At 39.9% G+C, this 26,030-nt stretch overlaps 1 protein-coding gene across 1 annotated transcript in view; it reads left to right on the plus strand.

Moving 5' to 3' along the window:
- The window catches only part of LOC145785093 (focal adhesion kinase 1-like), a 94,000-nt gene that overhangs the window by 56,728 nt on the left and 11,242 nt on the right, over nucleotides 1-26,030 (plus strand). Inside the window, exon 34 of the mRNA XM_082596791.1 lies at nucleotides 21,983-22,067. Coding sequence (XP_082452917.1) covers nucleotides 21,983-22,067 — 85 coding nt within the window. The remainder of the gene's footprint in view (nucleotides 1-21,982; nucleotides 22,068-26,030) is intronic.

Raw genomic sequence — 26,030 nt, forward strand, 5'->3', positions numbered from 1 at the left:
AACACGAAGTGTTTCAACAGTTTTCTGGGCCTCAATGAATGCTGGCAAACTGGACCATAAATTAGGATCTTCTTCTAGAAATGAGGTTTAAATACTCAAAGTTTCAAAGAAATTCTTCGTGTTTTTTGTAACGAAGTCAGGGACCTCCTTCGTTCGTATGTCTTGGTCTGACAAACTGACTTGCTTGGCTGGATGTTCTGCTCCTTGTTCAACCAATGCCTGAACCATCTTTCTCTTGTCTTCTAAGGAAATGGAGGCATCAAAGAATGAAAATCCAATAGTTTCTTCAGACAGGTACCAAAAGCGTCGTTTTAGTTTCTTTAGGGCAGTGAGTGATACTTGGTCACGTGCATCTTTGACGTTGCCATTTTGAAGTGCATCTTTGAAGATGCCAACAATTCTTTAGCTAGTTGGAGGTCATTCTTTGGAGCTGAAATTCCAAGAGGAGAAGAAAACCAGCTTTTAATATAGAACTTCACTGCAAAGATGCATAGGTCTTTGAGACCCTTTAGCTCACGCTTAGTCAGGCAAAATCCACTGTTTCGGAAGATGAATATCTTCATGGTGTAAATGAGACGAGACATAAATCTTGCTCGGTGCATGGCTCCAAGCTTCATGAATCTTATCCCTTCAGGTGGAAATCCCCCTAAGAAGATAATCGTGATTTCGAGAAGTTCTCTGTAATCATTTCTGGGATGTTTGATGTCTAGCTGCTCCTTGGCATAGGACAGCACCCTCTACTGAGTTTCAGTATCCAATTCAGCCAGTACAACTTCATCCTGAATTCCAGGAGTGTAGTCATGATGCTTAACCTTAGTCCAGAACTGCTTAAACCTCTTGAATAGCTGTATTTCTGGGGCAGATGAAAGGCCAAAGCAAGACGAAAACACCTCCTCAAGTATAATCTCATGAATATGGTGGCGGCATGCCAGATACAGAGTATCATGTTCAAGCTTTGCTTCAAGAAGTGCACAAGCTCCTTTAAGTCGCCTAGTGTTGGCTGCTGTGGTGTCAAAGCTGAAGGCCTTAATGTCTTCCCTGATATTCCACTCATCAACAGTCTGGATTATGGCATCACATATGGCCTGTCCTGTTCCAAATGGAAGTTTAGGTAAGTCTGCTAGAAGCTGATCAACGCTATCAGAAGAAACTATAATGGGCAGTCTATCAACTTTCTCATCTCCTGTCAAATCAAGCATCAGCTTTCCATCCCAGTGAATCGTTAGTGGTTTTCCATAACTCTGAAACGCTGCTTTCAGGTCCCTTGACCTATCTTCACGATACTTTCTGCGATATCGTCGAAGAGAAGAGCGGTTAATAGCAAATTCTGAAAGATTCAAACCTGTTGCAGATAGCACAGATGCTACAGTGTGAACTGCATGCCTATCGCTGATCCTACCTCTGTCAAGAGAAGCACGGACATCTGGTTTAAACTTTTTCTTTTTGCCACGTTTTTGAAGAGGTGAAGGTCTGAAGTCAGATGATGAAGGTCTTATAAAATCTTCGTCTCCTTGTGAATCCTCTTCACTTGAGAAGAGCTGCTCTCTAGAACAACTTTATCAAACAGTTCCTTCCTGGCTTCGTCACTAGCAATTTTCCGTTTCTTCATTTCACTCTTGTTGCCTTTTCATTCTCTCTTTTCTTCAGCTTCTTGTCCAATCCTGCCATATACCCTCTCCTGCCAGGTTCCCGTTGAGAAACCAAAAATTCAATGTCCTCTTGAATGTCAACTATCGTCATCGTCATGATGTCATCAGGCTAAGACAGATCGTTTAAATCTACCTTGTGAAGTAAGCAACGATCATGCTGCTAAAAGCGAAACTCAATCAATTGCATAACCTTCGACTGAGCCACGAAACCCTCGCTTTATCAAAGAAAATGATGAGAATCAGTGAAAACATCAGGCTAAGACAGATCGTTTAAATCTACCTTGTATCGTTATTAACTTCTCATTTGATATATGCGAACCTCCAGTAGAATGAAAGTGTAGTAACACATGTGCACCCATGCCTCAATGCTATTACCGACTTAAGCCGTTATGCGTAGAAAGTTTAAGCTCTTTGAGCACACCTTAGACGTCGATGATTTTTTTTTTAAATTTGAGGTTTTCCATTTTAACCAAATTGGAACAGCTTGAGAGGGCGCCCGCTTAAAAATTCAAAAGTTGACAAATAAGGACCACCCTAAATATGCACAAACGACTTCATTTGATGCTTATAATAACTTATATCATTGCATATATGCTCTTGTAGAAAGTGACTGTGAGTCGTGTGGCTTTTATGTTTCTCTTGAAACCTATCGCTTTGTGTTCACAACGATTGATGTCTTGTGGTCATCGCGATCTTTGCGACTGAAGACTTTAAACTCCTGGCATAGATTGTCGGGCTTTGTTACGTCATAGCACTTATCTCGCTTCCCATGATGCGACATTTGTAACTGAGTCACTGTCGGGACACTCTGACCAAGACTGGTTGATCCATGGCCCATGGGGCTGAGTTAGCAACGCTGCCGGGTGATGGAATAGTCTCATTTGTGATCAAAAGGTCTTTGGTTCCACTCTTGTCTAAACCACGTCTCTGTGTCCCGGCAAGACAATTAACCTGCTACAGGGAATCAAACTTTGATTTCTCCTTTATTTGCTAGGAATCCCCAACCTCAGAGAAAATCGTGTCTTTTTTAACGTTACGATCTTTCCGTCTGAGTGTGGGATCAGAACGTGAAACAAGACCAAATACTACACAGCACACATAACTACAGTATTAAGTCTTGAACAGCATCTGCAGACGTTGAATCATTGTAGGGAAAAACTAATTTGCGAGCTCTCTTATCACCTCATCTCTGTACAACCTATCAGGTTTGTTTATTTCCATTTGATCGAGCGGCCATGATTTGATTGAGTAGTCGCATACTTAGCATGTCCAGTCGGGTTGGAAGTTCGAAAGAAGTTCAATTGACAATTTTTTGTTGATTTTTCTTCTTTCTGTTTGTTTTTGAACAATGGATGTCCCGTCCAGCTGCTTAGCGCCGAATCCGCCTGACTTTGTTAACAGGCTCGATTGTTGATAGTGACATGGCATCGATCGATTGGTTAACAAAGCAGTTGATATGGCATACACAGTTGGAAAATTTGTTTCGGAAAAACTAATTTGCCTAGTATGTGAACTTGTTCAAAGCCTATGATTTTGTGCAGAAAAGTGATTAGTTATAGAGAATAGAGCAGGTCGGCATTTGGTTCTTGTTACTGTAGGTGCAATAGCCTATCTAGTCACAAACAGCTGTAGCCTATTTGTGAAACCACTGGCGTTTTGTTCATAATTCTATGTGGTTAATCTCGGTAATCGGTATGCAATCGATCTTACTGTAGATCAGGGGTTCTTAAACTTTTTTTAACGCGGACCCCTTAAAAACAATTTTGGTTTGCGTGGACCCCTTTGTGGCCTAATCCGAGAAACTTTTTTGATCAGCATTAATTGGACATAACGCAATTAAAATGAATTGGTAACAAAATTTATCTTATGTTTTATTAAATTTAAGAAATAGCGAGTGCAGATTGTTTTTCAATATCTTTGATCAAATTTTATTAATGTGAAGAATGCTGCTGTTTGTCTTCAACAAGAACATGAAATTGTGGCTTCGTGTTTGATAGGGCTGATAGGATAGTTGGGAGCTGGTATACAAGTCCCCCCTGGTAACTCATGACAAAGACAGGACTCGATCAAACATATAGGGTGAAACTACTTTACCTTTGCTTTACTGTTCACACACTTCAATCCACATGTTTTGGTTAATTCCTCTTTGTCATGAGTTACCAAGGGGGGGGGGGGGGGGAGGACTTGTAATTTGTATACCAGCTCCGATAGTTGTTTGAACTTAATCTTTTTTCTTTTGAAAAATTTATTCCATTTTTGAAATTACAGCCTAGGCTAAGATTTCCATTGGGCCTTCATGGACCCCCTAAAACTAGTCCGCGTACCCCTTAGGGGTCCATGGACCCCAGTTTAAGAACCCCTGCTGTAGATAGAGTAGCAAAACCTCTTAACTCGACCTAGTGTGTTGCACATGATAGGGTTTCTTTGGCGAGGTTGTTCGATTGTAACCTGGTTTGAAAGAAAAATGATGAAATACATTGAAAGAATCCGCTTCTGCTAATTAGTGTCAGGTAGCCCGACCTATCCTGGCCACTGGCAACCAGTCGTCGTCCTATCCTCATTACGCGATAGATCAGTAATCCTTAACCTTTTTGCTCTTATTTACTCCTTATCGACTGCATCGAGATCAGTTTTGATCAGAGATCATATCCTCATCAGTTTTTTCAACTCAGATGATAGAAATCCACCATGTAGTTTAAATATCTTTTCACTGAAGTATTAGAGCTGATAGATACAATTTACCCCCAAAGAGTAGATTTACCTCAGTTTAAAAACCCTTGCGATAAAGCGACACAGTTTTATAACAACCATTTCCCGTGTACATTTTTCGATAACCTTTTGGGTTTTAAAATCCACAGCTATGAAGAATTAATATTTACCTACTTTTTGTGCATTGTTAGCTTCAGTTTCTGCTTGGGTGAAATGTTGCTACCCAGACAACAAATCAACCGTTTTTGCATTGATTTGCTGTTTGGGTTGTCCATCGGTACCAAAATTTGCCTAACGCGATGTCATCTTCACTGGAAGGATGCAATGTTGTGTGTCGTTTCCATAATCTGCATGCAGCAACAGCCTTTGCGCTGCTGTCGCCGTGCAGTTCCAGATAGGTTTACATGAGATCATTGTGGCTGACATGATATTGGCCACTTGGGATTTGAAAGTGAAGCTATCCTAAGGGGCCTGATAATCGAGATATCTCCATTGCAGCTGATAAGGGTATCTTAGCCTAAACCCAAAAACCTTTTCTCAACAGTTGTTGATCGTTGAACAGCAGATGTAAAATTTGCGTTCTTTTTACATATAGATTGCATCTAGTGCGTTTCTCATCTAAACGCTTAACTGTAAATGTCAGAGATGCTTGTGTCCCCTCTTACGACTCCCCCCCAATTGTCGAATCGATAAATATCATTAGCCGACTGGCGTTTTCTTGTTTGCATCGTGTGTAACTTTTCTGGGTCAAACTAAGGTTATCGTTCGTGAATTCCATTGAGTAAAAGTATCATCTTAATGTAACTTTGCTTCGCGTTGCCTAATTAAAAGCTAATTGCAATTGGTTTGAATAGCCTACATTGCATGAGTTGCTAACGACTCACAGGTGTTCTCAGAGTGCATCCCCAGACAGCAAAATCTGTCATTTTTACATTAATTCAACGTCTGCAGACGTTGAATCAATATATAAATGACAGATTTTCTTGCTTGAGTTCGCCATGCACGAGTCGGCCATAGGCACACCTGCCAATATTTGCCTGGTCGCTGAGCGCATTAACTGCAGTGTCTCACAGGGATATGACATCAGCTGAGCCGTTGCAGCCGCGACGGATAATGAGCAACGATGTGACGAAACAATCAAAGCATCCTCCGCTTTGTTGCGTGATCGGTGGGGTTAAGTCTGGTAACAATATGTGCACCTCGTAAATGATAAAATTGGAAAGAGTCACTTGCCTAAAGACGTTAACAGTTGCACAAGTGACAATAAACAAACTGTATCATTACTTTGACAAGTGAAAGGCGTGATGGATCTTAATTGCTTTGTCTTTTTGATGCAAGTTTTGTTGGATTGTCTTCAAACGCTAAAGCAGCGACACAAAGCTTCACAATGACCTCTGACGCCGTTAGCGGAATTTTAATGACCAATATAAAATACCTCTCCACTTTCTTGTCCGGGAAATGGCCGGTTGTTATCAGGTTTAGATGGTTAATTGCAGGCCGCTGTCATATAAACGTCACCTTGTCGTTAATTCTTGGCAGTTTGTTGGCTTTCTCTCATTAGAAGCAAACGCAACGTTGTGACAAGTTAGCCATCAGCGAGCCCGCCACCTGAGGGGACGAGAGGCGAAGACAAACCGTCTCCCCAGACTCAGAGTAGTTTTCATGAATAGAGTTACAAAAACATAAAATTGACGACTGACACCGTCATGCCTTCTGAAAACGACAAATATTTTAACTTTTTTGAAAATTACCCTGAAGGGATCTTTTTTGTCACATTCTCGTGTGCTATTTAGCGTCAGCTGCGTTTCAAAAGTCGTATTCTTGAATGGAAATTTCTAGCTTGGTTCCCTATTTAGTTTCCTTCAAAGGCTGCAGAATGTGGCCAGCATTCGGTCATGCTACCTTGGTTCGTCTTCTGGTGTAGAATTGCCCAATAATTCTTTTTATATGCGAAACAGTTACAATATAAATTCAGTAAGAAAGATGCCTCTTTAGTTAATAACTGCTTGTTGAGCTGAGGTTTGAGTTGGTTTATTTGAAGTGCCTCGTGAATTTTGGTTGCAAATTCTGATTGACAGCTTCGAATTATTTCAAATGAACCTGATGTTGTTGCAATATACTGACGAGATTGCTGCGACGTAGCAGCTTTTACTGAATGCCACCAGCGTCATAATAAGTTTGATGCAACGTTTCGTGCCCTCATCTCTCGACTTTCAGCCTTTTACGGCAGACACTCAATTAGCAGAATCTATCATATTCACATTTATTTGGCGTATTTTAACGTTGAAAAGAAGTAAAAAAGATGGATATCTTAAAAGCGTTTCTAAGCTCATTATACATCTTGATGTTGTTTTGCTTTATGCGTTGTTTCAACGTTGAGTGATGATGTTGTTATTGTGCTTTCGAACCTTCATAACTTGCCAACTGATGTGAAATGATTTTCATATATTTGTAAGTGAATATAGTGACGTTTGGGTCGCTCGAAGGCTTGTGGTTATCTTCAAGTGTTCATGCTCTTCGAAAATTGTGGGTTGCGGCTGCTCTTTTGTTAAAACAACTTTTTTTTTGTTGAAGCCGACGTCAGTTTGCGTTAAATTTCCAATCTAAACATGAACTTTGTTTAATGAGTTGTTAACCAAGTGGAATGTTAAGCCATGGACACGAGGCAGGTTGTCAATGCTATTTTAGGCGAAGATCTCACACGATAGACGCGTTCGCACCAAACATGGCGGCAAGTTTCGTGGGTAATTTTTGCCAATCTATTATTTCAAGATAAGACAGGTAGAAACATGCGCAGGTAGAAAATCGATCTTTTTATGTTGATTTAACGTCTGCTTACGTTGAATCAACTTAAAAAATGACTGATCTGCAGGTGAAAGAGTGTCCATGGATTTCTATTTCAATTGGACACTGGACAGGTAGCAAAAGTTGCATTTTGATGTATTTTTCTATTAATGTTGTTGATGTATTGCTGTATTGATAGCGATTGCTGTTGGTGTATTCTTGATGTTTTCAATTGCAATAGTATAATTCTTGCCTTGATAAGTAACTATTCGCCTTCGATTACCTCTTCGTTTGTGTTTTAAATCTGTTTTGAATTTTTGGTGGTTGTAAATAATCATCTTTGACGTCTCATGGTCTATTCTTGTGTTGTGACAATCGAACCTTTGGTTGTGCTGGAGCTTGTTAACAGTTTTTATTTGATACAATTTTTCCATTCAAGGTTTCGTAGGACTATCTATATGAAAGTAGATAACAAGCGATTTTTTTTTAGCCTCTAATTAAAAGGTAACACCTTTGTTGTGCTGCAGACTTGATATATTTGTGTTGGAACCAAATACAGGCAAACATCCGCCGCTTTATTACTCAACTAACTCTATGCTGAGCATACCTGCGGTCAAAATTGGTCTATTTTAAAATAATTTGTTTGATAAAAAGTAGTAGATGATAGTGAGCGCCATAGATGGCAGTGTCTGGTGTCCGCTTTGAAGCCAGCTACATATATCCATTATTTCATCAGTTGAATTGTTGTTTTGCGGTTTGGAGTAGTTGACGACATTTTCTATTTTCGTGTCTTTTACCTCACCTTTAAATTATTAACGCCCCGTAGACTCGTTCATTCACAAAGTGTTTTCTTGTTAAGCCTGCTATGTAACCGCTAACAAAATTTGCTTTTTTTACATTAGTTTACGTCTGTGGACGTTAAATTAATGCTAAAAGACGTATTTTATTAACCTGGATGTCTTGAGCTTTGTCATAGTCGGATAGCTCCGTAATTCGATAGTTTTCGTGTTTGTTGAAATTTTTTAAAGATTTGCTGGACCCTAGCGAATGCAGACTAAGCGGAAAACTATTAGATTCAACTTGAATTTCTCGCAAAATTTTCTATTTTTAAACTAATGAGATTTCAATCCAGTGCTTTTTCTTATACTGGAATACATTAATTGTGATATTCTTCGTTCATGTGAGACAGGCTTGTTCTGATTTCAGACCAGGTGATGGAAAGCCAGGCGAGTATCTTCGTCCAGTGCTGCTATACTATTCATTCCATTTGGTGCTTTGTAGATGGGGCACTTAAGAATGACATGTTTAGCAGTTTGTTTAATGAGAAGCCTATCAAAGGTAGAAGCATTTGCATCGTACAAACGCCAGCAGGAAGTAAGCCACCTAATAACAGACAGCAATGTCCATGGGATGCAGAGCCATGAAGTTTCACTATTGCAGCAACACAAGGCCAGTGACTTCCACCTGACCTTGCTAAATAAACAGCAACGCATTGCTCTGTCATTGTTTGTAGTTCCGAGGCATTGCGCTTTGATGAGATACACATTACACACTTCATATCATATCTTCATATCAATTTATTTTTCGTCATTAACGTGTCCGGAACGGAAAAGATACTACTAGCTACAATAATCGATATGCCAGCATGCCAATGAACGGGAAAAGGTGGTAAATTTGTTCAAATATGTCTAAATATTTGTTTTTGATCATTTAGTTTATTATTTTTAATGCAGTCATGTTCCTCTATCTTTGGTGTATTGTTTCCGGCGTTGCTGCCAAAGTATTGTTACGGCACAATTAGATGGCAAGATAAGGAGTCTACCTAATACATTACCAAGCTCAGCTGAAAACGAATTTTCAACTTTCGTCTAAAAAGGATTAATTGCTTCCAAACCTGAAATCCTTATTTGTGTTTCATGTTGTCTTCCATCATTTGCGACTGTCACATTTGTCCGTTCCTTGTTGGATTTGAAACACATTTGTCCGTTCCTTATATTTGTGTTGGATTTGAAAAACTTTTGGCAAATTTAATCAATTTTGCCTTTCCGTGTATTGTAATTAAACATCACGTCATGAAAGTTTTGATATTTTTGCTCAACGAAATCAATCTTGTTTTGTGATTACTTGAATGGACATGAAATATGGCCAGCTTGCTATTGACTGTCATCCTACAAGCTAGTCAAACCATTTTTACATTGATTTAACGTCTGCAGAAGCTAATTCAATGTAAATAAAGGACTGGTTTGCTTGCTTGGCTACGGAATCTCTTCCTTTTCTGGTCGCGGTATATTTGTTGAGCTAACATTTATCTTAGAACTTTATTTACCGAACATTTTTGTTTGACAACGTTTCTTGTGTTAAAGCAACTCATTTTTACTTGGGTTGTTCTGTAGTTAGATTAAGTCGACAGCAAGGAAGCCAATCTTCATGCCTTTTAGTGTCCTGACCCATGCTCTTGAGCGGTGTCAAACCGGCCCCTTTCGAGTTTTGTACCAGGGCTCTCAGCCTCTCACCGCTGACAGCTCATAATGCAAACCTTGCACTTGTTCCACCCTAGTTTGCAGTGTGGCATTCAAAACAGAGAAAGAATATTTTTAAAATATATCTTGGTTGCCTTAACTATGTTATTCGATTGAGTTGAAGATGTTATCGCTACAGCGTGATAAATCATAAGACAAAAATCGACTTCACAGTTCTGATGGTTTCTAATAACCAGATTTTATGGTTTTTGGGAACTATTCAAGAATAGTGATCGGCCATGCGTGACTTCCGTTTCTCGTTCTAAAAGTTTTTTTTATCTTTTCTTCAGGCTTTTAAATGATGTTGAATTAACGTAATTGTTGCGTTTGTTGATTGTAACTTAACCTTGGCCCTTTCCGTGTTTCTCACCATATCAGCTTACACTTCCTCAGGTTGAGTCATTAGAGCTGGTGATGTAAGTTGTTACGTTTGTCTTCCAATGGTTTCAACCAAGACTGTTGCAATTCGTCCATCTTGGTATGGTGATATCTGCTAAGGTGAACAAACAACGATGTTCAGCTCCAGGGAAAGTCACAACAAACACATTATAAACTAAAAGGATTGTGTCCTTTACACACAGCAGTGAGGACATGTCGGAGGATTGATGAGTCCCATTGTAAACATGATACTAAGTTGAAAAGATGTGTGATGATGGCCGTTTAGTAAACTTTACTAGCTTAAATCGACGAGAAAGAATTTACTACATTGTTATTTAGCTAGATCAACTTTTTGTGTTGATTCTATGGCCAAGGGAGAAGAAGAGTTAGTTGACTCTTCCAGGATTCAAACACATCCCATTAGGCAAGTGTTGCCATTTTTGCCACTTGAATATGAACTTTTCCACTGAACTTTACCCAACCCTTCAAACTTAGGAATTAATTGTTCGTTTATGTTTTTTCTGAGATTAAATGATCACACCCGCTCTTTGTCTTTCGTTTCTGCAAGGCCTTGTTGAAAGTTTGGTTCGTTTAATCGTTACTGCGTTGCTGTAGCATCTTGCGACGTTGAAATCAATTTTTAAAAAAAACTTGCGTTTGTTGGTTATGTAAAAGATGAAACTAAACGACTCACATTTTTTTTCAAAAGTCTCATCCTCTCAAACATGAAGAAATCGTCACTTCAAGGAATTTTATACCAGTTTTAGGTGTGTATGAAATGAGATTAAATTTCTTGAAACTTTCCTTGAAATGAGGTTTGTTTATGACAGATGGTGTTTGATCGGTTTAGCTTCTCTGGAATGTTGTTATCAGGTGTTTAGTAGCTTCTCTTGCATGTCACCGTTACAATTATGCCAATCTTAAACGGATTGTATAAACCACCTCGATAAGCCCCAGTGATTGTGTTGCTAAACGTTGATAAACAAAATTTCATTAAAAGTAACTGAAATCTTTTATAAAACAATATTTGGCGTTGATTTATTGACTGAAGAAGAACGCAAAATATTATTTTATACTTAAATGCCTGGTGAACAGTCTTATTCTGTTTTTAGATCTTTTATTTTGTGCGTATCGTGCAGGCTGTTGTTGCTAGTTTACATCATGAAAACATGTCCTGTGTTTTCGACAGTGTTCCAAATCAGATAGAACATCGAAAAACTGTTCAAAATTAACCTTCAAAAGCTTTTTTGTTTTGGAGATCAGTTTTCTTGAGCCAGTTGGATTGTCACTTGTTAGGTGACAAACTTATTTGTGACAAAACAACAATTTAAAGTTGAAACTATAAGTTGCTGTCGTCAAGGCAAGTGACACCATCCGCGCATGCAGTAGAAAGGATTTTCTACGAAAACCAGCTCCAATTTAGACGTTTGTTGCTGACGACACACGCTTCTTGGCTTTAAGTTGGAACGAGTACAATCATTTAAGAATGTATCATGTGCCAAATAACTACACTGCCATGTCAGATCTTGTGTGAGGACTTCGTCATTTTTGTTTGAGTTCAACAGTGTTAGAAAAAATGGAAATTGTCCATTTTAACGACCGAGCAGTGCGTGTTTGTTATCTGTTCTATCACCCTGGTGATTTGTGAATATGGTTGAAAGTATGTTGATTATTCACTGCAGCTAGTATTCATATTCAAAATTGAATGCGTGGCTGATTCATCATTAGGTTGGATTTTTACTTCGTAACATTAAAAATTGCACAAATATTGAATAAGAAGTTTTTAGCATTGCAGTCGTGGACACGATATTCAAGTTGTTTTTTAGCATTGATACAATGTCAGAATCAGTTGAATCAATCTAAAGCTACAAATTGCGATCTTGGTTGTAACTTTAGCTTGCGGTTAGGCGGCCTTTTTCACAACGCCATCTATGTCCGCTGAGAGTGTGTGTGATTTAATTAAGATTGTTCAGTTTACAGAGAGCTAGGTCGGCGAACGGCGACAGACAATTTATTAGTGAGCCAGTCCCGTTTAGAACAGGATGATTTAAAGCTTTGCAAGCCTGTGTTGGTTTAGTGAGGATTGTGAAGTGGTTTGGTATGCATTAAAGTCAAGTGAAAATATAGACTCTATCAACAAGAATTTTCATTTATTTTTACTGCAATATAGTTGCTATATTAAAATTCTACTGAACGCACAAAGCGCAGAACTTAGTTAATTTATTGCTACTAGATATTAAGTCATATCGTATAACAAACTAAAAAAAGAAATGTTAGATTAGAACTAAGTGATTTATACGTTGTTCTCGCACAGTTCTTCAGGTGTTGTCTATAAAACTATTTGTTCTTACTCGAAGGACCCCACTTCCAAACAGGCTCAACTTGTGTAGCACATTTGGTGCATATTGCATAACACCTGTAGCTACGTTACGTTTAAAGCGGAGTTACTGATCCTGTACTGCTGGGTTACTGATCACTTATAATTCGCATCTGGTGTTTAGTGTTTACATGATCCAAAGAGGACGTCATCAACACGTAGTGTTTGGTTCTACAAGTTCACCCGGCTATCTTATTTGTAGTTCTTTGTTTTGTGCATGTAATTGTTCAAAGTTTCTTCGCTGTGTCGGCAAGGCGCTCTGTACACTTGTTTTTGTTCATTCAGAAGCATTCCTAATGTTCGTTTATTGTTTGATAAAAAAATAATATTTAAAGTAACGATTGATATGCTATGATTGAAGTCGATTCTGTGATGAGTTATGGAGTTTAGATTGTAATACAAATGGCAACATTCGATGAATGCAAATTAGCAGTGTTACGATGAAAAGTTTATCGATTTTATTTTGAGCTTGTGTGAATGATCCATAAATTACTAAGAAATTGGACGTAGGCAAAACCAGCAAGTTCGTGAATTCCGAGATGGCAAATTGATCTTTCCCTACGTTGTTTAAACGTCTGTAAACGTTAAATGAATGTATAAAAGATTGATTTGCCAATTGGGAGATACCAGTTCGTTTGTAACTTATTTCAACAAAACATGGCTTGCATTTTTCTCCGATATTCGATTGGAGCAATGGTTGTCTTATCAACTAGTGACAACTACACACTGTCACATTGTGTTGTCGATGTTATTCTTCTCAACGTTGTGTTGCGTAGTCAAACCATAATCTCTTTATGGATGATAAACAGCTAGCAGAACTTTATTGTGGTTTCTTTAGAAAGCTGACATTCTTTACCATGGGATTATAGAAGCCGCACAAGATTCCTAACCGCGACCATGTGCCAAGCTGTGGCTTCTGCTGGCTTAGCTTAATCTTTTTGTTTTTCTCTATTGCTGTTTACAGATGGCAGAAAATCTATTGAGAAACTCTCTGTCTGGTATTTCTGTACAAATTCGAACCAAAACAGCCATTTGTGTCTTTGTTCGTTTAAACAGGGTCCATTAACACCGGAATGTTTGCGGCTTAATTTCTTCGCTCAATTATGATACCCTTTATTAGATGACGTCATCACGCGATGACGTCACGGCGACGAAAAGTATCGCTAATGCTTAGAAAATTGTAGCAAGATAATACTGTATGTCCCTGTCATCTAGGCGAGCGTAATGAATCATCACAAGTTAGGCCCAAGCCATTATGTTGGTTGTACTAAAATTCTACCTCACCTCCAAATAAATGCTTCATCGAAGAAAAGATATGAACAGGTTTTCGTTCATTTGACGTCAAATAACGTGAGGTCTTGTTTTGAACATCTTGAATAAGTGTAAAGGTCGGAGCCTCAAATCTAGTGTCTCATTGAATGGTGGCTAAGACGCTTCGGCGGTTTTATTATGACAAGACTTCTCATCTATTGGAATGTGGTAAATATGTTTGTTTTTCCAATTCCTGGCCATTCAGCAAAAATAGTGTTTTCATGAATATACCGACTCGCAACATTGCCACGTTTGAGAGTTGTATGTTTTCGAGCAAGTAAAATACAAAAAGTACTTTCTTGACGCCAGCTTTTATCTCAACAGTGTGGAGAAAAGCATGCATGATAGGAAGAGGTGGATTGAGGGTTGCCATTTATTTTTTTGTATTACGTAAGGTCTATTTTCAGTTGAAAAGTATCTTGTTAGAGAGTGGCGGACAAAAGTTTACGTTTTGGTTATTCTGAAGCAACTTTACGATCTTTCTTTCTTTCTTTCTTAGTTTTGAGTCTTGAATCAATGTCAGTGGTTTGCTGACTGAGACTTTCTCGTTCATCAGAGCAATTAGAAATCGAACTTGTAAGAACAAACACTTTTCCCAATCAAAGTATTGGGTTACCTTTCATTGGTAATGCACTTTCTCACAATGCTGTCGTCTAGACGTTGATTTGAATTGTTCGATCAAATCGGTGGGATTCAGCATTGTTCGGAATGCAGAGATTTGTTAGTGTTGTGTTAACGTATTTACTGGATGGATTTTTCAAAAACTCCAACTCCTTCGCGTGAGATTTGTGGCATATTTGAAGCTTTTAGATTTTGTATGTTTAGTTCTATCTTGTTTTGAAATTAAATTTCAAAAACACATTTTCAAGAATGTATTTGAATTTATCAAAAAATTAACCACTATGTAAGAGCCCTTTGCATGTCGTGGTGTTATTTTGTACTGTGATCCGCATCTGATGTTTCAAATTCGCTGTTTTCTTTGTAGATTACACGTCATGCAGTATAATATTTCTGTCGATTTCATAACTTCGTTTCATTATTCACTTTTACAAGCTTAAACCAATCATGCGGAACAGAATAAGGTTGTTTTCCCTTCACACCTATCTATCACGTCATAATGGGGTCGTGTCGTGTTCCTCCGAGATTGCACTATCGGGTTACGATCACCTGCCAATCATCGCGCGTCCTTTTGGCCCATGTCGCGTTGATGCTTCTTGATAGAAATCTAACGTTATGAATTTGTCTACAATCTAACTATCAGTTGTCGTGTCTCTGCCATTAAAGCATCAGGTCTCGTGCCATTTGTGTTGATGGAATTAAATAGGTTTACGGTTGATAGTTATCAAGTGCATGCCTCTTCGGTCAATAACGCAATCTCTTTTTACATTGATTCAACGCTTGCCAACGTCGAATCAATGCAGAAGCAAGATTGATTTGCTCACTCTTTCCGCTTTCATGCTGGTCTGCCAATAGCCAATACAATAGGTATTTTACTGAATTAGAATCATTTTTGTGTTTTTCATTGATTTTGTCTTGACGTTAATAAATGTCAGTTTTACGCAAACTGGATCTGTTTTGATCCCATGTTGGGCGTCGGCAATCCATTGTGTATGACAGGCAAAAGGTGGCTTGGTGCATAATAAACTTTGTTGTGAATGTCAATTTAACCTCCAAAGCTAAGTTACACCAACAACATTTTACGGCTATAAGCGATGACATAAAAGTTTGTTTGTTTTGCATAGTGGTTGCCAACCTGTGGAACATGAAACTCTTTTGTTGAACGTCCTCGTGGTTTATCGTTGGTAAACAATCCTGCTTGATGTGAGGAAACGTAACAAACAACATACGTATTACATTTATTACGCAATAAAAATAGAACTTACAGCTCATAACAATCATCAAGAAAAGTATATCGGTTTTGTACCTTGAAGTGAATTTCTAATTTCTCACATCGTGAACAACTGTGACGTAACAACTAAAGTAGCGTGACTGGGCAGATCAAGGTAACATATTCTTGTATCAATTTTCCGTTTTTATTTTCTCCTGCGGTTTCGCTGCCGCTTTTCTTCCGTTTACCTGGGAAACTTTGCAACGCATGAATGGCCGATCAAGTTTTCGTTTTGCTAATTGGCCTTCGGTTGAGGTTTTAGCATCCAACCGTGAATTGTTGAGACAACAATAGTCTGGCCTCGTTGAGAAGGGCACCCGCTGCTACATCAGCCTCAACTGTAAAGGCTCCCCATCCTCATTGGGAATGTAGCAATAAACCTTCTGAATAAATTAATTAATCTACAAAATTAACAAATTACTTAATCTACTGTAGCTCGGTTGATGACAGGAATTCGGCCCAGAGCCTTTGATGGGTTTAATTCCTGCGCTTTAAATGAAACTATTTTTGGTAATCCTTGCTTAGGTATTTCCATGTTCGGTGGGTGAAATAGGACCTTCTGCAAATGCACAGTGCCTGTCTTCTTTGTTAGAACGCTTATCACCGAGAGGCCACTGTGATGACAACAAAGCGAAAATCTTTGTCACAAGTTGAATTCGAAACGAAATCTTGCCAAATTTGTGTTGAAACGAAAGGTTTTAAGATTTTTGCTTTGATTAGCCCTGAAGGCGAGCTTGCCTACAGCGACGTGAAATTCTTATCGGCAATGACATGTAACATCCGACCGATGATAGTCGCTTCAAAGTCCGCAGAAAAATCGTATTTACTCGAAGTCTAAATGTTTTTGTTTTGTGGTTATGCCGACTCATAAACTTTCTGGTGTGACTGAAGCGGTTCGTTGCCTTTCCGTCTCTGTTGTTGGTATTGCATGCAGATACAGCGGTGGCAAATAGTGCAAGCATATTGTTCATGGAAGACTGCTCTGGTTCTTTCTTGGTGAAAACAGTTTTATATTTGTTTCATTTATACCCTTGTTCGCGGGTCCAAGGGTCGAGGGGCTTACCTTTTATCGCCCATGACAGTGGTTATGGCCTGGGTTAACTTTCAAACACGCATCGAGTAGCCTTTGTTGAATTGCTCCACAACTCATGGAGACCACGCGTACGCTTGATGCTGCTGCTGAGTGGATACATATTATTGCACGCTCGTTTCATCGTATTGTCGGTGGCTTTTGTTAAAGCGTTTCTTTGTTTGATTTGACTCATCAATCTTTGTCAGTTATGGTAATACCCAACCCTCTCATCCTTCCGACCTAGTGCTTCAAACAACCTACATCAATTGTCCAAATCTTTGATATTAACCCGCGTTTTGTGTACCCCAGTTAAGTATGTCACAGAGGTAATATTGTTGTTCGTTCTTCATTGTTTGCAATGTAATGGGTTCTTCCCAGCCAGTAAATCAATCGTTTTTTACATTGATTCAACGTCTGCTGGCGTTGAATTTAATGTGAAAATGGACTGATTTGTTGCTCTTTCAGGTTGGTGTGGTGTGGTTTGAGGCTTCCACTGTACCTTGTTGTTATGAGTGACGTATTTTTCTTATCTCAGTGCTTGTACATCCTTTGATAGTCAAAACACTTTGTGTTTTTAACGGTTTAGAAACGTTGAAATTAAAAATTTGAATCGACTGAACAAGTCTTTTTCTGTTTCTTGATGGATTTTGTTGTGTTTAGATAACCCATGAACTAGTTTGCCATGTTGAAACGTTTTTAATGCTTGGTTTTGGGTTTGATGTTTTGTTCAGCAACCAGAGGAAGTGTGTTTCAGTTTTGCGAATGGAATGAAATACATGATTTGAAATGAAACCTACCGCAGTTTAAATAGTACTTAAACTGTACGTTGATATAAACTAAACGTATTTTGGTGTTAGTGAAGACATATGCGTAGCTTTTGCAAATGTGCGTAACCCGCTTTACTTGTGAAAGCTAGCCCAAATTATTTGAAGCGAATTCAATTTTTTTTTCAGAGCTGTAATTTTTTTTTTTAATGTGACTGACTCTCAACTTCAAATCAAACAAGGTTCGCTGCTTGCTGCCGATAATACTTGCACCTTTTCTGGTGCCGGTTCCATTGCGTTTGTTCGCGATGACAATGAAGCACAGCGCATTGCGCGACCGGTACAGCGTTCAAGAACGCGTGAGCACAGCAGCTGGAAATGCTGAGGCTCATTGACATTTGTGTATTCTAAGCGTCTCACCAAACAAGTGTTGTTTGTTTTGTGATTGCTCTTGCTTCGGGTTTGCTAGCAGTGACCTTTTTGATAACAAACCACGTCGTGCACGATTGACCCCGCTATGTTAACGAAAGATAATGAGAGTGAAGATAGTAATGCATGGAGGCTTACATTTCAGGCTGAAAAGCAATAGAGTTAAGGTACTTTCTATGTGTCAGGAAACCCAACTACTGTACAAGTTCATGCGGCTGTAAACTAGTGGAGATGGAGAGCTAAAGTTTTATCATAGAAGTAGATAATAAGCAGATTCATAAAACACTAAGCTGCACCATTTTACTGTACGTGTACATCCGATATTATTCTTGTATATTTTTTTTCACAACGCAACAGAAATAATATTTTGATAGAGATTTAAATTAGAGAATTGAGTAAGAAAATAATGAAGATTGTAGTTGGTTTTCTGGTCCCTTCAGTATGAGCGTGCTTGAATATAACATGTGTTTTGTTCAAAGCTAATGTACGTGCATTCTTCTCACAGCTTGAAACTATTGGCAGAGTTTAGTTTAAAAATTTTTGGTAATCTTTTGCATTCATGGTTTTGTTATGGAATATGCTCATTACGTGAAGCCATCTTACATTGGTGATTACAAGATAGCTCGGCCTTCCTCGATAGAGGATTTTCCTTCACCCGCCACAAGTGGATACAGCGGACTTGGCAGTGTTCCTGATTCGCCACTTAGTGGTGAGAGTATGGAGATCCAAACACGTCCCGAGGTGGCGCACTACGCCACTCCGATAAGTTCTTATTGTGAGCGAACTGCGCTGAATAATGACACGAGGAGAACAAGCACTTCGACTGTTGAAGCTGACAAGTCGGCGAGGTCGTCGCAGCGCGCTTCCTGCGCGTCACAGTCGCCGGCCGACGGCATGATCGTCTTGGATCGACGGATTCTTCGCGCGCTGCTACTCTGTGTTCGCGAGACCAGAGCACGACTGGACGAAAGCGAAACGAAACTACGAAACGTTGAAGAAACTCTCGCGAGTTTTCGCGACGACCACAACAAGCAGATGGTGACGCTGGTCAAGTCGCTGCTCGAGGTGAGAATGCGTCAGCAAAAAGTGACGTCACTTCCTGTGAAAGCACAATCGCCAATCGAAGAGGTGAAGTCTACTGATGCGTCGGAGGAAAGTATGAAGGCTGAAGTGAACTCTTCAGGGGTCGATGAGCAACCCCAATTTGAAAGTCCACTCAACGGCATCGAAACTTCGAAAGACGTTGATGAAGTCCCCGCTCCTTACGAGCCGGTCTCCCGCGCTTCGATATTCGGTTGCGACTCTCCAAGACCTAATACAGTGCTGCGAAGCCCCTCAGACAAACATCACGCCCCAGAACCCGCTAGCCCGCTTCGCGTCTCCGGCGCTGTTTCCCCTTTGTATGCTGTTGTAAAGAAAAAGCGTAAACTTCCGGCCCGGAGCAGCAGTGAGCCTCAATCGTCTGCAGGAAGCTCAATTATTTCGCAACAATGTGTTGCAGAAAAAGCTATTGTGACGTCAGAAAGCTGCTCGCTTCCCAACTTGGAAGGTAATTCGTGCGTTGTTAGTGTTCAATTGGCCGCGGACGAACCGGACCAATTTCGAATTAAAAGCGTCAACGTCGAAAATCGCTCTGGTGAGATTGGAGTTACTTCAGTTAGGCAGCAGAAGCCTGTGCCAGACATTGTCATGGAAAGTAGGACTAAGATGGAGGAACGGCTGAGTCAGAACAAATTACAAAACAAACAGACACCGAGCGATCCAATTGGTAACGGCTTGGCGAAGCGATGCACAGGTGATGGCTTCTTTATCTCAGATAGTTTTACCAGGGCTGGAAATTACGGCAAGAATAGAGAATGCGTGGTGTCGTATAGCCAGCATCAAGACAGAACAAATTCTCCACAGAGCGGCAGAAGAACGGGGCATAAACCTTCCTCCGATGTGAAGACAGCGCCTCTGCTAACTCGTTTCAAAAAAAAGATCAAAGGCACCACTCGCAAAGTCAGCAAGGCTGGATCCAAGGAATCGATTGCCTCAGACGCTCTCTCCGCTTCCGAATCATGTTCTGAGGGACGCGTTGACGTCACCATCACGACCGGTGATGTCACAGTGATACCAAGCCGATGTGACGAAAGCGGCAGTGACGTGTATCCGATTAGCGAAGGAATGAGCACCCACAACCCCACTTCGTGCGCTTCGTATTCACCCTCCTCAGGATCGAGAAGAGACTTCAGGAAGAAGTTAAGCAGCTCAGGAGACGAAGAACATTCTAGAATAAGCAACAATACATCTGATTCTGCCCCCAGCGACCAAGGTTCTGAATCATGCTCCCACGATGCGGACATGGTCGGCTATGAGACGGTATCGTTTTCTGCTTCTGACAGCTCTGCTACTCTGGCTTATAAGTCCCCTATCAAGGCCCCGAGCAGCCCCAACTTGACGTCATCGTCCCCCCGCATTAGCCCTGTCCGCCGTACAAAGTCATCAGGAACAGTGGAATGCCGTCGGAGCGTGACCAGAAGCGACAGCTCCTTGATCTCCATCGCTGAAGATGAGGTAGCCCTCCCACAGACCATCATCAACACCCTTTACAATCCGACCGTCCCCTCGTCTGGACAGCACATGTACAGTTTGTGTGACGTACCTGAGGACAAAGCTGCCACGGCAGAAGAAGACAAGGATGATGTGTTTTCTAAAAACATCAGGTGAAGTGCGTTCAAAATTTTATGTAGAATGTTTCGAACTCAAAACATCAAATAGCAAACAATGTTTCGTATGAAGCTGTTTGGTTGATCTACGATTCTAGTGCCGAAATGTCCTGAAAAAAAGTCGCTTTATTGCTCCAACTAGGTTCGAGTGGGTAACGTGTTTTTGCAGAGAGCTTAGCTTGTAAGATTTAACAACTCTTGGATAAATGCTTTCTGTGTGAAAGGGTAAACATTTTAATTTTCTGAACGGCAGTGTACGGATACTGCGTATGTTAAAGTGGATTTGAATTATTAAGACATGTTTCAAAGGATAGAAATTTGTTCTGAAAATTGGTTTCACCTGTTCATTTACTCGTGAGGTTTTGCAGTGGAGTCAGTCACTTTTGTTGGCAGCTTGTCCGGTTTTGTTCTTTAAAACGAAACAGGGCTTTAATAATTTATTCTTTAAAAATTAAGACAAAACAATGAGCATTTAAACGAAATTTTAATTTGTGTTAGAAACATTTTTGCCTTTATTAACTTTTCAAAAAAAAAGCTTTTCTTGTGAAGTGAAGCAAGATTTTTTCCATGGGTTGGCGAATACATTGTCTTCTGTGGTTTTGTGATAGATTGCAGCGCGTTTGCTTGTCGAATTTGTATAAATACAGTTTCAATTAATTTTGTAAAGTGAACGATATATTTGAATTGAAGTTCCTTGTGAGAAATCGCTGATTTTTGTAGTACAAAGGCGCAAAGCATTGTTGTGCCTCAAATACTGCGACACGAGACGACCGAGTTGTTTGGAATTCATTCCAGACCAGCGCAACAATTTCATATCACCTATTTCCGGTGCCTGTAGCTTCAGCTTAAGTCATCTTGTGCTGGAAGGCAAGCAATCCAATCTTAGTTACCAGATTCAAGCGTCTTGCCAAGACAAAGGCACTTGTGCTTATTGGCACAACCCAAGACACTGGCGCTTGTGTGTCGAACCAACTTTATTTCGGACGTCGGAAAATCGCGCTTACCACCAAGTGACAAACAGAAAGCATCCATGTCACAATATGCATTCCACATAGTCATACAATTCATTGTGTTTCAACTTGAGCGGTGGTCAACATCAAAGAATTTTGGTGTTTTTGGAGTCGGTCTCTTGAAATTACCCACTCCGGTGTTAAGATTCTACGGCCTTGGTTCGAAACCATGCCCGGGCAATCGGGCATGCAAAAGAATGTAAGTATCGCTGGGTTTGGTTCCTGCTCAGCAGGTGGCATTGAAGAAACAGATATAGAATGGTAATGCACTCGGCAGAAGCTCTGCTGATTCCATGATGCTGGGAGCGAGGCTTGATCGTTATGTAATCTTGTAATCATTGGTATTATTATGATCGATACCAATTTTTTGTTTTTTACTTTCAGTTACATTCTCGATGACGTCACCAGACAACAGGATGAAATAGAAAAGTTAGCGAGTGGCGTCTCACCCGGGGAACCCCCTCCAAAAGTAAGATTGAATATTAAACGGATGATTTTAGTTTTAAAACCACTTCAGTCGCAACGCTGAATTTTGAACATTTTGTGATGCAGTGCTTATGCAGGAACCTGTCATCTGGTCTAGTGCTGTGAGAAACGACGGTTATTGAACTAAAAACTCCTTTAATTTTCAACTTCTATATCATGCCAGCTTTACTTGATGTGCAAGTTACACTTTATGAAAGACTGACCTTGTCACCCAACAACATGTTGCCATGAAGGCTGGTTACATAAACAAAGGTTGCTCATGATGAACATATTCCCAAGCATTTGCATTGTTCCTTGCACCGGTTGTAGTAGAATCACGTGTTGAAGCGACATTTGTGATGTCATTTAGACGGACATTGTGATTAATGTCGGTTACATAATCGATGAATTTGTGTGGTCTTCAGCGCATGGTTTTTATTGTGACAAACTTTTTCACTTCTGGTTGCTGCTTTACTTCTGGTCAAACATATTGGCTCGTGATTGTTGCATAACTTTGCTTTCACCTTTCTCTATGAAAATCACGTTTTTAGCAACATCCTTGTAAAAACATGTCTCTACAGGTAGAAATAACGCTTCTGTCACGTTTGCGCATTGAGCAGTCACAATGTCGCACGGATTTGCCATTGTGCCTGGCCGTCCGTTGTTGGCCTGTTCATAGCCGCCTATGCCCCTTCTCAATAACAGGCAACGCGTTTTTAGTTTGCATTAGCGCCTCCAACGACATGAAATTTTATTTTGGTTTGGCACTAGGTGGCAGTTAATAAACTTTTAATTCGTGCGATACCTGGGTGAGGTGCCTGTAGACATATCATGTTTCTTTGATTGGTGTTGTTGTGGTGTTGATGGTGAGGAAATCATCTGGAAAAAAATGTGACGATATGAAAAATGAATGGATTCATAATCCGTGCTCTGGCATCGTGGTTTGCATTCAGACTCGACGACCTCCTACGCCTTTTTAGGGATACGATCTTTCGCACTTTCTCACTCATTGGATGCATACTGTACGTTTTGTTTCGCATCCAAACAAACTAAATGACCATCAATCCATTGTGAGACCTTCTGCCATTCTGTATAACCGATTTAATAAAGCGAAGTTATAAATAACTTCTTAGAATAATTTTTATTAAAATATTTCTCGTTAATGGGAAAATTCCAGTTTTACCAGCGTTATAATGAGCCATTACGTTCTTGGTTGAGTGACAGCACGTTTGCGTGTGTGCAGCTTGCGTGCGTTGCTTCTAGTTGCAAGACGTTTGTGTAATATCATCGTGGCACATTGTGAAGAAAAGCGTTTTTGCGAATCCTCTGGGTAATGTTTGACGAAATTAAGTGTCAGAAAATTCCACATGCGACAACCAGTCGAATGTGAAACTCAAGCTCCCTTTGTTTTTCAAAAAAAAAAATCCTTTAACTACTTTCCACTTACTGGTCTACTGATTCATGACCCTTCCTGTCTTTCCGATAGACTCCAGTTCGATTCTAGGTTGATCCACGTAATGAATGGTAGATGTTGTGGTTGTTTGTTGCGCAAGCAGAGATGATAATTGTTAAGCGAACATTGGAAGATGATGTTTCGGTCCACCATCCGGACCGAGTGGGTTGGAGAAGTGCCATCGGACAATATAGACATTCGTTGGCGTCCAACCCTCACAATACGGGAAACAAGAAACGTTAAATCGTATGTATAGAACATCATGGATATAATGACAACACTAACATGAAAATTTGTCGGCACCTTGCTTTGTGGCTCCAATATCTGATGGTCACTCTTTTGAATTGCAAAATTTTCTTTAAAAGCTGGAGCTTGTCACCTTTACCCCCTGACAGAGCAGACCATTATTTGCATTATTGGGTGAAAGGTGTAGGAGGAAGCGTTTCTTCCGCTGGTGCATAGGCAGCGCAGTTTGGCCATTTCTGGTGCGTGCTGACACTGCTCATGAGATATTTGAGATCACTGGTGTGAGTGTCAGCCATGGTTCCTATCGAAATGCATCAACATATCACACCTTTCAATTGCCGTGTGTTTGCGTTTATCTACATTGTACTGAAATGACTTCAGGATAGCAGGCGTTTTCTTGGATAGATATAATTCTGTTTCTTGTATGGAATTGCACTCATTTGTGCGTCATCTGCTGACGTGAAATCAGTGCTGACCTGTCACTACACATGTTTATATTTCGATATCTAATAAACCTTTTTTCAATTGTCGGAACTTGGGTTTCAGTGGTCGCTGTGCTACACCCATTCATGTACTTTCATAATGAAGTGAGTGGCGAACGATCTCAAATTAAACGTTATTGAAGGAAGCCGTGATATGACGTTTCCCAATCTTACCACGTCACAATCTATCACGTGGCTTCCGATATCTCTTTCATGCACTTTATTAAGTTAAATTGAGAGTTGTGTAACTGCGTCGCTTAACGTTGTGTGTAAAAGGGACTAATAGCTTCGTTTTGCTCTTGACCGTGTTTGGTTTTGGTTCTTGGAACTCTAGTGTGGGTGTGCCAAGGTTCAACACCGCCTTTTACACCTTTCATTGTAAATGATGTCATTGGAACTTCATGCCAAAAACTTGGCTGTGCCGTTCAAAAAGAACTTTTACCTTCCAAAACTGATTATTTGTCATGCCGGTTACTGTCACGTTCCAATTGTTCCATGTGACTGAAGGCCTTTTGATAACATTGTGTAGATGTGTCACCTTCCATCGTTGAAGATTGATGTTGGTATTAGGTCGAAGATCTTCCAGGTTCACTACTGGCATTTCCATGGCTTTGTTATAACTTGATGTAACTTCTCTGATTTAGTTCACATCAATGGGCCAAGTTATATAGGTCAAACGGGAATAATTTGTTTCAATCCAAGCACAGATTGCTGCTTTACAGATCGGTTTTGTTGCTACCTAGCGCTGGCACGACTTTTAAGCAGCAGGTGGCAACTGACTTTGTGAAATGATGTCATAAATAGCATCCTCAATGTTTGATGTTTAACATGTCACTTAAGTCACGATTTGAACTATTCCCTTCCAGCTATCAATCATGGGCAACATTTTAGCAACAACTTTTGCAGTGTTGCCATTTTTCATCTTCATTTGAAACCATTTTCTCTCACGTCCGTGAGTAGGCAGAGAGCACATTTTTAATTGTTTTGCACGTCGCTTCTGCATTACAATATCGTAAATTTATATAAAAACAACGACACAAGCTTCCTATTTCTGCCTTACCTCAACATTGCAAAGCGTTGAATGAAACACCACTGTCAAATATAAAAGTTTTAAAATGGATATATTTTGCCTCATCTGATTCTGGATGCTTTCGTGTCCAGTATTTATAGAGAAGCAATAAAAAAAATTCAAAACGCTAAAATTTTGCGTCTGTTTCCCTCTTCTTACAACGATCGCTTTGAAAATGAAGTTTGGCTTCCTTGTATTTTACACAAACTCTTCACCACCATGGAGAAAATGTTAAAAACTTGTCATGTATCGAGATGGCCCCTCATGGGGTTAAGAGTTTCTTCTACGAATACAACTACTGTGTCTTCTTTCAATAAACACTTGGTTTGTTTTATGCCGAGTCTGTGTAATGTGATTTAGCAGAACATCTGCGCAACTTTTCAATCCAACCCATTCGTTCACATTGCCAGGCTTGGCGTTAAGTGGGTTCATGTCGACCTGAATTGCAGTTTGTAACTCAACGATCAAGTAAATAAAACAATTCATGGCACACCTTCCGGATACGTAGAGTTGTAATTAATGTATTTGACCGAAGATCGCGCCATATGAATTGCGAAGGAAAATGTCAAAGCATTTTTAAATCATGAAGCGAATAGGAACCTTCAATGAAGGTCAAAGCTTTGGTGCCAGTAGTTTGGTGGTTTTGGAAACGATCCAATCGTCAGCTTCGCAATGACGTCGAGAGCTGTCACATCATCGCTGAGAATCGTGTTTCTC

The sequence above is a fragment of the Aplidium turbinatum genome, chromosome 16 (genome assembly GCF_918807975.1).
Source record: "Aplidium turbinatum chromosome 16, kaAplTurb1.1, whole genome shotgun sequence".
Classification (NCBI taxonomy): domain Eukaryota; kingdom Metazoa; phylum Chordata; class Ascidiacea; order Aplousobranchia; family Polyclinidae; genus Aplidium; species Aplidium turbinatum.